This window comes from Schistocerca serialis, chromosome 1 (assembly GCF_023864345.2).
Source record: "Schistocerca serialis cubense isolate TAMUIC-IGC-003099 chromosome 1, iqSchSeri2.2, whole genome shotgun sequence".
NCBI lineage: Eukaryota > Metazoa > Arthropoda > Insecta > Orthoptera > Acrididae > Schistocerca > Schistocerca serialis.
The window spans coordinates 208285178-208297826 of record NC_064638.1 but is presented as its reverse complement, the minus strand read 5'-3'; the positions used below and the strand labels follow the sequence as shown (position 1 = coordinate 208297826).

The 12649-nt window shown below is 35.2% G+C and overlaps 1 protein-coding gene across 2 annotated transcripts in view; it reads left to right on the top strand.

Moving 5' to 3' along the window:
* LOC126465926 (uncharacterized) overlaps positions 1-10488 on the top strand; it is a 121458-nt gene extending 110970 nt beyond the window's left edge. For both annotated transcript variants that reach the window (XM_050096343.1, XM_050096344.1), the window contains exons 4-5: positions 4895-5011; positions 9353-10488. In XM_050096343.1, the coding sequence (XP_049952300.1) occupies positions 4895-5011; positions 9353-9427 (192 nt within the window). In that variant the 3' untranslated portion in view covers positions 9428-10488. The remainder of the gene's footprint in view (positions 1-4894; positions 5012-9352) is intronic.
* The last annotated feature ends 2161 nt before the right edge of the window (positions 10489-12649 follow it).

Here is a 12649-nt window from a genome sequence, read left to right as displayed (position 1 = left end):
AGCAATACTTCAGAATTCCTAAAAATGTATGGGAATTGGATGTATGTCCTAATCTCCTTCACCATTCTGGTCCATCACCTCACTCTGTCCATCTTCTCTTTCCCCCTCTCTATGAAATCAGAAATGTTTAGTATTACTGCCAGTGAAATCTTGATTGTGAATTGAAGTAACCAAAAATGAATGGGTAAATTGGCTGGAATTATTGGTGTATGGGATATGAGAGATGTCTCCTGCTGTTGTATTTGTGAACTGAGTGAGGTGGCACTGTGGACAGCAAACTGGACTCACATTCTTGAGAAGGACTGTTCAAATCAATGTCCAGCCATCCTGATTTAGGTTTTCACTGGTTTCCCAAAATCACTCCAGGCAAATGACATTATGGTTTCCTGCCCTTGAAACATTTCAAGCTTGTGCTCTGTCTCTAATGACCTTGATGTTAATGGGCTGTTAAATGCTAATCTTGCTTGCTTGGATCTATGAGGATAGTAGCTTCAATGACAGTATTTCACTTAGTTTTAATATGCAAACATTTAGGATTACAATATTTCAGACAGTTCAGATTCCATAGTAGTATTCCAATCATAGACCAATAAGCCATAAAAGCAACTTTCCTATTTTGTGTGTGTGTGTGTGTGTGTGTGTGTGTGTGTGTGTGTGTGTGTGTGTGTGGAACTTTTTGAGATTTTTGCTATTAATGTTTTCCTGTCACATGACATTTACATCGGAGAGCCAAAGAAACTGGTATGCCTGGCTAATATATTGTAGAGCCCCCTTGAGCATGCAGAAGTGCCTCAGCGTGACAAGGCATGGACGTGCCACAGCATGACAAGGCATGGACTTGAATAATGTCTGAAGTAATGCTTGAGGGAATTGATGCCATGAATCCTGCAGGGCTGTCAATAAATCCATAAGAGTATGAAGGAGTGGAAATCTCTTTTGAACAGCTTGTTGCAAGGCATCCCAGATATGCTCAATAAAGTTCATGTTCAGGGAATCTGGTGGCCAGCAGAAGTGTTCAAACTTAGAAGAGTGTTCCTAGAGCCGCTCTGTAGCAATTCTGAATGTGTGGAGTGTAGCTTTGGCCTGCTGTAATTGCCGAAGTCTGTCAGAATGCACAATGAACATGAATGGAAGCAGCTGATCAGACAGGATGCTTATGTCAGTGACACCTGTCAGAGCCGTATCTAGACATATCAGGTGTCCCATATCACTCTAACTGCACATGCCCCATTCCTTTACAGAGCCTCCACCAGTTTGAACAGTCCTGTGCTGACATGCAGTGTCCATGGATTCATGATGTTGTCTCCCTACCTGTACATGTCCATCTGCTCGAAACAATTTGAAACGAGAATCCTCCGGTCAGGCAACATGTTTCCAATCACCAACAGTCCAATGTCGGTATTGATGGGTGCAGGAGAGGTGCAAAGCTTTGCATCATGCAGTCATCAAGGGTACATGAGTGGGCCCATATCGATGATGTTTCTTTGAATGGTTCGCATGCTGATGCTTGTTGATGGACCAGCATTGAAATCTGTAGCAATTTGCTCTGAAGGGTTGCATGTCTGTCACATTGAACAATTCTCTTCAGTTGTTATTGGTCCCATTCTTGCAGGATCTTTTTCCAGCCACAGAGATGTTGGAGATTTGATGTTTTTACCAGATTCCTGATATTTACGGTACAATAGTGAAATAGTCAATAATGGAAAATCCCCACTTCATTGGTACCTCGGTCTTGCTGTGTTCCATTGCTCATGTGCTGGCTATAACACCATGTTCAAACTCACATAAATCTTGATAACCTGCTATTGTAGCAGCAATAACTAATCTAACAACTGTGCCAACACTTGTCTTATATAGGCATTGCCAAATGCAGCACCGTAATCTGCCTGTTTACATATCTATGTATTTGAATATGCATGCCTATACCAGTTTCTTTGGCACTTCAGTGTATATTTATATTTTATATGTACTAAAAAGATGTATAGCTTATGCCTGTCAAAGTATTTATTAGAACACCATTTAAAAATTTGATGTGAACAGATCAAGAACTTTTTGAGAATTTTTGGTAACAGTGTTCCCTCTTTATATGTTATTATACATATATTTATATACCATACCTATTAAAAATATGTAGCTTATGTCTGTCTGAACTGCTATTAGAGTATTGTATAAAACAGTGAAGTAAATTGTTAAATTTATATAGCAGTCTACTTGTTTAATTTTTCATTGCCAATAGTGCAGCTCATCTTCAGATAGTTGCAGTTTCATTTATATTCATGAGAAGGCATCAGTGGCTATTTACAATAAAACCTCAACAAAAATGTCAGCAAATCCATCTCATGTTTATAAATATAGTACAGATGTTTGAAGATAGTCTGCGTCAGTCTAATGTTGTAGTGCCAGCAGACAATAAAATTATTTGAATATCATATCAATTTAGTAGTTTGTTGCTGTTTCATAAATACTGGTACCTCATAACAGAATCTTTTTTAAAAGATAAAAGATATGAGCTAATATTTACTTGCAAAAGAACATTCATAAGGGTGTACTTAAAGTCTGGGAACACTTTCAGTTATTTATTGCACAGAAACCAAACATTATACAGATATCATACATATTTCATTTTGAAGAGAAACCCTGAAGTTTTTTTATATGTATACCGCCACTGCATATTTGGTAATTTACCAATAGTCAGCACTAGTTGCAAACACAGCAAGCTGAGGTGCGGAACGAGCTGTTTCATGAAATGGCCTCTCTGGTCGCCAGATCTCACTCCGTGTGACTATTTTCTTTGGGGACACATTAAACATCTGGTGTATGTACCACCTCTACCATGTGATGTAGCAGAACTCAGGTAGAGAGTACAGGAAGCGACTGCCACAGTCGACAATGTCATGCTGGGACGGGTATGGCAAGAATTCGATTACCGTATTGACGTCTGCTGGGTCACTCATGGTTCGTGATTGTGAAAAAACTTTCTCTTCAAAATGCAATATGTATGACATCTGCACAGTGTTTAGTTCTTGTGCAATAAATAATTGAAAGTGTTCCTGAACTTTAAGTACACCCTGTATAACAGAAATAGGATTGTCCTCTGCGTATTTCAGGCAGTAAATGGACATTAAAGATTGGCAGTCAGGCAATGCTATAATCATTTGTATGGAAAATACCGCTGTCAGCAAACAGCACTGTGCTGTGCAGTTGGTACAGTGGATAGTGTTTTGGGTTAGCATGTGGGAAGTCGAGGGTTCGAGTTTGAGTCAAGGCTTATTTGTTTTTATTTGCTAAATGTTGTCTGTGTGGTACGATATCTGGCATCTTAATCATCATACAGTGATTACAGTGGGTTTTCTACAAAATATTTGCAGTTATGTACTATGAACAGAGAAAGGGAAGTACAATCATTTTGTTTGGCCAGTTTTTAAAGAAGCCTTTTGCGTGCTATGGACACAAATTGTTTCATGTCACTGCTTCTGCTAGAATCCAAACCTATTTTCTTTGTACCCTGATGAATGGTCCCATCAAAATTATTTGCAAAGCACATTGCTAGCCCTACTGGTGACGTAAGGCCCTAATGAAATGTCATGAACCTGAATGTGACAAGAATAATAGTTCGTATTAATCAATATGACCATTGGAGCAGGAAGAACACACAATAAATTTGGAATCTAGTAGATGCAGTGGCGCAAAAAAATGTGTGTCCACAATGTGCAAAAAGTTTCTTTAAGAGCTGACCAATGAAAATGATTGTATTTCCATTTCTGTGTTCATAGTACATAACTGCAAATGTTTGTAGAAGACCCACTGTAATCACTATATAACAATTAAGACACCAGATATTATACCACACAGACTACTTTTAGCAAATAAAAACAAGTAAGTCTCAATCCAGAACTGAAACCTCGACCTCCTGCATTCTAACCCAAAACGCTACCCACTGCACCAACCGCACAGCACTACTGCTTTATCCTGACAGAGGTAGTTACCATACACATGATTGCAGTGTTGCCATATTGCCAATTTTTAACATCCATTTATTGCCCAAAATATGCACAGTACGAAATTTTGTGAGACATTTTTGTATTGCTACTATGTAAAGAATTGCCCCTTAAAGTCCGAATGCACAAATTTTTCTACACACCCACCCACCCACCCACCCACCCACACACACACACACACACACACACACACACACACACACAAATGTTAAAGAGCAACTTGTCATTATATAGCAGTACAGATTTTTTTCTATCTAGAGAAGAACTTAAACTTATATCTGATTCTACAATTGAAATTTCCAAATACCAGATATATATACCACAACACTAGCTTTTTCTGTTGAGTTTGTTGCTATTTGTAATTAAAACTTCTGCATGCTTCTTTCTTGCTTTTGTTATATTTATTAATGTTCTTTTGCAAGCAAATATTAGCTCATATCTTAAAGCTGTTATGTGCACAAGAATTTTCAGAACTATTCTGTATGAGGTACCAGTATTTATAAAAAGCAACAAACTACTAAACTGATGATATTCAAATAATTTTATTGTCCATTGGCATTATAACTTTAGACTGAGACAGACCATCTTCAAACATTTGTACTATATTTATTGTTGATATTTTTGTTATGTTTTTATTACAAATAGTCAGTGATGACTTCTCATGAATGTAAATGAAACTGTAACTATCTGAAGATCAATTGGGCTAGTCTAAACTGGCAATGGCAATGATAAATTAAAGAAGTAGACTATTACATAAATTTAGTAGTTGATGGTTACCATCATTATACGTAATGGAAATCAAGTATAAATATTTGTGTTGGGTTTGAAATTTGCACTCAATTTCTATGGATATGAAAGTATGACATAATTTGTATTTTGCTAATATTATGTTTCAGGAACTGATTTATCACTCAATAGCTTTTATATTATATCTTGCTGCTTCTCTGAGACTCATTATTCAAATAAGTGATCACAAAAGATCTTATAGTTATGATGGACACATGGCAGCATCGGTAAGACTTCAGTTATTTTATTATTCATTTTAAATATATGTAGAATATCCAAAAATTTGAAAGTGAAATTTTTGAAATTCTGTCTATCAAAATAATACGTGAAAAATTACAGACATGTAGAAATGTGGCAACATTTCAGGATTATAAATGAGTTGGTTCTTTTATCTGGATGTACATTGAGAAACAGATACAGAGGGGGACAAAACAAAAACATGAAAGTGGGAGTTGGTGCTGAGAGGAAAAGCATTATGAGTTTTTTACTGATAAATTATTACTTTAAGAATGTTTTGAAAACCTACTCACCATACAGATGACATGTTAAGTTGCAGATAGGCATGCTGTAAAGACTGTTACAGATAAGGATTTGGCCAGAGTTTTATTCGGAAAAGAAAAATATTCAGACATTCACACAATCAATCAAACCTCACACACACATGACCACAATCTCGAGTGGCCAGAAATAGCAGTCATGTGTGTGAGGTGTGCTTCTTTGTGGGAATGTGTATGCATTTTTCTATTCCCTGAAGAAGTCTTTGGCCCAAAGCTTAATGGTCTTTTTGTCCTGCCTGTTGGCAACTCAACATGTCATCCATATGACTTTCCATTGTTTAAAGTATTATTTTCTTTTCCAGCTACCTCCATATCCCTTAATTCTTTGGTCATTCATTTACAAATTGAGTTCTGAAATCTTTAACTATTTTAGTCACATTTTGAAGTTCTCTCAAACATTTCTCTTCCTACACTTTCCATTTCTAGTAACAGAGGAAGGAACTGCTGATTATGAAAAGTTGTGACTTTAATATCTTTTTAAAAACCTATTGTGCTTGCTGCAACCTCCAGTTTTGAGATTCTGTTTTTTTTTTCTTTCTAGCTTTATGCAATTCTAAAATAATTAACTGAATTTAGAAGGATATCTTAATGTCAAAGACCATTATACTAGAAACAAAATAAATATGTGCCCTATATATTGATATTAACATTATACTGCTAAAGAAATAATAATTTCGTTCATTGTGATTGTTTACATACTTAAATAATATGGTAAATATAGGACACATGAAATTTGAGAAAAAGAGAGGCAACATAGACAAATTTCAGTATACAAATAACTTAAAGCCCAAATTAAATGATAGAACCTGTCCATAGTTCTAAATGCAATTTAAAAATGTTGTGTTTTATAATTCAAGAATTCTTTTATTGAGTTAAAGCACTGTTCCATCAGAAATGTGTATAGGAATTTTCAGATGACTGATATTTTTAATCATTAGGTAGACTGTTGAATAAGCTAACTATTATGTGTGAAACACTTTCCTGATACAACACTTCTTGTGTTGTTGATGTGGGTAGGTTTATTTCATCTTGAGTCTCCAGTTCTGTTCAAAATATGCTCATTTCTAAAGACACATTTGCTGCAGGCTGTTTCCTCAGAAGATTAGCCAATATGAAAGTAATGAATGGATATAAGTGCAATATATCGGAATACTGTTGACTTTCTTGCAATTTGGTTTAGCACACAAAGAGCATATGAAGCTTTTCAAAGCTTTTTTCCTAAACCTTTCATGTGAAAGTCTCATTTTAAAGCATTTTGTAGCTGTGTTCCTAGAACTTCAGTTTCAGTATCTGCTTTCAGTAAAATATTATCAAGGTAATGATATTATTTAATTCTTGTAAAAAGGTTTCTTTTTTTTTTGCTTTTGCTTTTGTAAATTCATTTACATGTTCATTATATGAGGAGCATTTGAGAAGTCCTTGCAAAGTCCGAGGGGTGGCACTACCAGCTCTTATCGAGGTCATGTTTAGTGAGTAACATCTTTGGAAAGAACACACACCAAGTTTCAGCCATAATGGTCTATTTCTTTGTGTTTGACATTGAATGAAGGAAGTCAAGAGATTGTCAAAAAATGGATGAAAAAGAATTTTGTGTGGTGATTAAACATTACTTTATGAAAGGCAAAACGCCTGAGGAGACTAAAGAGAAGCTTAGTAAACATTATGGTGACTCTGCACCTTTGATTAGAAATGTTTATAAATAGTTTCAAAATTTTCAGAATGGCCATATGGGCACAAGTGGTGCTGAACGTTCTGTACCACTGTGGAGGTTATGACCCCAGAAATCATTGATAATACCCATGATATGGTGATGGATGACAGAAGAGTTAAGGTGTGTGAGATTGCTAGTGCTATGGGCATCTCAAATGAACAGGTACATAATATTTTGCGTAGACATTTGGACATGAGAAGCTATCCGCAAGATGGGTTCTGCGATTGCTCACACTTGACCAAAACTGGAATCGTGTGGTGTTGCAAGGATGGTTTGCAGCTGATCAGGAAGAATCCGCAGGACTTTAAGCGTCGTTTCATCACTGTGGATGAAACATGGATACATTACTATACTCCTGAGAGCAAACAACAATGTAAACAATGGGTTATCAAGGGGGAATCTGTGCCAAAAAGGCAAAGACCATTCCTTCGGCCGGAAAGGTTATGGTGACTGTCTTTTGGGATTGGCAAGGGCTACTCCTTATCACCCATCTGGAAAAGAGTAAAACTATTACAGGTGCATATTATTCATCATTAGGACTGTTTTAAAACTGAGCTGCAAGAAAAACACTGGCAATTGGACTGCAAAAAAGTCCTTTTCCATCATGACAATGCACCAGCACACATCTCAGCAGTTGTGGTAACAAAATTAATGGAAATAGGATTCTAGCTCATTTCACATGCCCCCTGTTCTCCAGACTTGGCTCTCTCAGACTACTATTTGTTCCCCAATTTGAAGAAATGGCTGGCGGGACAAAGATTTTTTTCAAATGAGGAAGCGATTGCAGCAACTAATACCTATTTTGCAGACTTGGACAATTCGTATTATTTGGAAGGGACCAACAAATTAGAACAACATTGAACAAAGTGTATATGTCTAAAAGGAGACTACATCAAAAAATAAAAAAAATGTTTACCTTAAACATGTAAGCAGTTTTTATTTTCGCATGGACATTTCAAATGCCCCTTGTACATAAGGAATATAAATGTCCTAGTACATAGCCACCTGGTTCTCCACATTGGTTAGTGATTAATTAGATGGATGTGTTGGTGTTCCTGCTCCTGTTGTTGTTGTTGTTGTTGCCTTAATACTACCATTTGCTGCCTGTCATCTGGGTAAGACTTTATCTATGTAAAGTGTCTACACCTGATATGAATGCGTATTCCATGAACAAAGCCAAGGTTGTTGTGACTGGAGCACTGCATAAACATCAAGAATGTAAACCAGAAAGTCAATTTCCAGAGCAATGTTGATATCTGATTAGCAGCTACGCAAGATTTCGTTTAGTTCATGCAGCATATTAAACAATACTGGCTCACGGCAAACAAGACTGGTTCACGCCTGTTTGCTCAGATTGGAGTCACTGTCTGCCCCACTCACATGACCCTGTGATCGCATCTCTGGTGGTGCCTCACAGATAGTAGCTGTAGGGCCTGTGATACTCTACTGATAATGTCTACTGTCTGATTTGAAATCCCCCTGATAGCTTATTGTGATAAATAGTAATAATAATTTAATGGTTAGTTATGACAAATGTTTTCGACAGATCTGGAAAAATACGAGTAGTATGTTCTGTGTCATCCAGTGCTCTAAAGAGATCTTTTGAATACTCATAGGTAACTGTAAATGTAGACTAGGATTTGCTAAATCCATGCTGATTGTGACAATCACAATATTTTTGTTGTATAACTTTGAAGCCTCTCGTAGAAAATTCTTTCAGATATTTTAGAGAAAACAATGAGTCAATTTTGAATGACAATATTATAAGAAGGATAGATAGCTACTCACAATATAGCAGAGATGAGTTGCAGATAGGCATGACAAAAAGACTATGCTTGTCTGCAACTCAACATCTCAATTATATGGTGAATAGCAATCTATCCTTTTCATAATACTTTCATTATTACATCCTGCATTTTCTGTTTTTTAAAACTGAATGACTGTTGTTTACATTTTCACACTTCACTTTTTTGAACAGAGAAGTTACTTTTGCTGTTTTTAAGCTACTGGGGAATGTTCCAGTTGACAATGTTGTTTTACTATGTACATTAGTGGCTTATATTACAAAATGAAGGGAACTTTTAAATATATAATTTGGTATGCCATCCAGTCCATTGCACGACATTATTAGCTTAGTTTCTGCCTGAGTGACTTTTTGAAGAAACGGAGACCTAAAAGTAGCATTTAAATAATTTGGAAAGCACATGGGTTTGCCTGCATAGTGGTAACTGTTTATTATGATTACAGCCGTATGTAGGATGATATGCAGAGTATATTAAGTGTAATTATTTTATTTTCAGGTGATTGGCCTTGTAAATACAGCACTATATCTGCTCAGTGCTGTGTTCTCCTACAGATCTTACAGGCTGCCATAAACAAGAAAGGATTTAACTCATCCATGCCATTATCAACACATCATCAGCAGCAGCTTAAAAATGATTTATATATATGTTTATGGGTATATTTTGTTTACTTTCAGAAAATCCTGTCTTCTGAAAATGTTTATATGAAAATCTGATAGACTCTTATTTTAAAAATAAATGGACTATTTTAGAATATTTAATACTGATCTGAACATTACTTAATATCTCCAATTTAAATGTTACATATCATAATTATTTTTTATGCTACTTTTTAACATGAACTCTGAACATAAATGTGATTTTCGTTACTTTCTAAACATTATCTTTGAGAAAAATTTCAGCTTCATTCCGTAACTTCTTAAAATATATCTCTTCTGACATCTGTGCTAGTCAGATTGGATAACCAGTGTACAGACTATATTGCAAAGTGAACTTGATGCCATGAAGGTATAAAGCTTTGCAGTTAAAAGATCTATGTAAATTAATTAATTCATTGGGGTAAAAAGAGCATGGGAACTTCCATCATGGCAAAAAAATTGTGGATTGTTAATGTAGTGATGGTTTCAATTTTCAGATGTATCTTTGACTTACAGTGGAAATATTATTAGTAAAGTACAATATTATCATGCTTGTAATATTTTTAAAGACTCAGATACCACCTACTACTTGTGTTGATTAAATTTCTGTGTTGAGATAGACATTTTATTAAGTTATTCATAGTGTGTAGTTAAATAACAAATGTTAGTAAATTTGTGTGTGTGTGTGTGTGTGTGTGTGTGTGTGTGTGTGTGTGTGTGTGTGTGTGTGTGAGGAGAGAGAGAGAGAGAGAGAGAGAGAGAGAGAGAGAGAATTAATAGTAGACTGGTATGATTCATGCATTTACTGTTGTGACTGTATTGTGAATTGAGACTCCTAATGACATCAGTGAAAGAAGGCTAGTTATATCATTATGTAAGGTATCTTTCATCTCATTTTGCACAACTATTTTGTCATAAACTTATAGGGCTTATTATGTCTAATAACTTATTCATTAACTATGTATATTTATTGGAATAAACGTTTGTAGAAAAATTTTCACTACTATTTATTTTGAAAAATTGCATTTTTCTTTAGATCTAACCTCTACTGTAAAAAGTACAGGTTGCATTTGCAATTAATTTAAAGCTTTAACATTCGGGTCACCTCATGTATTACTGTTTAGAAATTCATTTATCTAAAGTGCAGGATATATCCACAAATGAGGTACAAATACACAATTGCCATGAAATGAAGTACTTTTTGCTGTCTCAGTTTCACCCAATATTCAAATAAAAACAGACTATTAACATGTAATGTCAATCTAAAGACAGCTTTGTATTCACAAATGACATAAAATAAAGATGTATACCATTGAATAAATAACAAAGATACACTTAACATGAAATAAGGAAAAAAGTTTTGGAAAATAATGAAGAGTGCATGTAATCTTTGACAAAAAAGTGTTAATCTTTTCCAGAAAAGTAAGATTTACAAGCTCATTTGAATTGAATCAACTGTGGGTTCTTGGTGAAACATTGTAAATTAACTAAACAAACACAGTTTTTTTAGTCTTGTTTCACAATTTATGATTAATGTTATTGCATAACTTAGGTTTCATTATAAGCCCATTTTCAAGTACATTACTGAGTGCCAAAGATCTGTCCATTATCATGTAATGTACTTGAAAATGGGCTTATAACACGAAACCTAGGTTGTGCAATAACATTAATAATAAATTGTGAAACAAGGCTAAAAACAGTGTTTATTTAGTTAATTTACAACCTCAGTATGAGCCTACATGGTAAAGGTGTTACACACAAATCCGAACCAACAGAGTGGCTGTCAGGCCTAGAAGAGGTTGCATAATAGTGAGATATGTTGGCTTGTATGTGTGATCTTCAAAACAAAAGTGACTTTTTGCAAAAACTAAACTGCTGATGGAAGGAGGTATTCTGTGCTTGAAGTCATAGGAGTACTGTGAAAGGAAGTGATTGGCAACAGACAAGTAATATTCAGTTTTATTTGCAAATACCTCCAGTGTTTCAGAAGACAACTGTGCAAAAACTACAAACTACTTAACATAGACACATAAAAGATGTTAATTTTTATTCTTGACACCATCACTTTGTTATGACACAATTATAACCATTTTCAGCCTGCATTGACTACCTTCAGATGCTACAATAGAGAAAAGAGGAGCTTATATTAAAACCTGAAGCAAGTACAACTATTGTCACTAGGTTTGCTTGTGATTTTAGTAAAATGCTATTAACGTGCTTATGATCCATACCTATGAGCGACATTTGATAAAACAAATGCAAGGTACCAGATAAACTTGTTGAATCTGTGACTAATGCATATTTTAATATTTATCATTATTTATTCAGCTAAGGCAGTCACTGTTTCCTGCGTACAGTCTCATCCAATCATGGGGCCTCCTTGTGAACAAGTGCAGCACTCTGCTGATGTAAACACCTTGCAGCTTGAAGAAGAGTGTCAGAGAGCTGCAACAAGGAACTACCATGGTCATCTGTTCCATGTTGTCTCTCCTCAGCTTATGTGCTATGGTTTAAACATCTAACAGTTTGAAGTGCAGTGCCACTGCCACCAAAAAATGTATCATAAGGATTAAATGCAGGAACCTGCATTTGATCATGCTGCTGTGGTGAAGGACCTATTTTCCTCCACACTTAATAGCCATTGGAAATATCATAAGGATTGCTACTCTATCTTTTTTATTGTAAAGACCTCATTTTGTTTTAAATAGGTTTCACTGTTTTAATGATCTGTATTTTACTTTAATGTTTGATAAATAACTGATTGAAATATTACTGTTATAATTGTCACAGAAGATTGTCTTATAGAGAATGTGTGCATCTAGTGCAAAGAGCAGGGAAGAAAAAGTACACTTGGCTGTATGAGTATAATTCCTTGATTTCTGATTTTATGTTTAGATGACAACTTATGAACACTTGTTCATCAAATGCCATCTATAGTGATGAACCATATGCATGTTAATAGCACTTAACTAAGCTCCTCATGAGTAGACCTACTGAAAATAATTGTACTTGCTCATGTCTTAATAACAGCTCTTCTTTTCTATATTGTAGCATCTGAAGATGGCCAATGCAGGACAAAACTGGTTATGATTGTATCATAAAAGCGAAAGCATCAAAAATGAAAAATATCTTTCAATAAGTCAATTACCATCTCTAC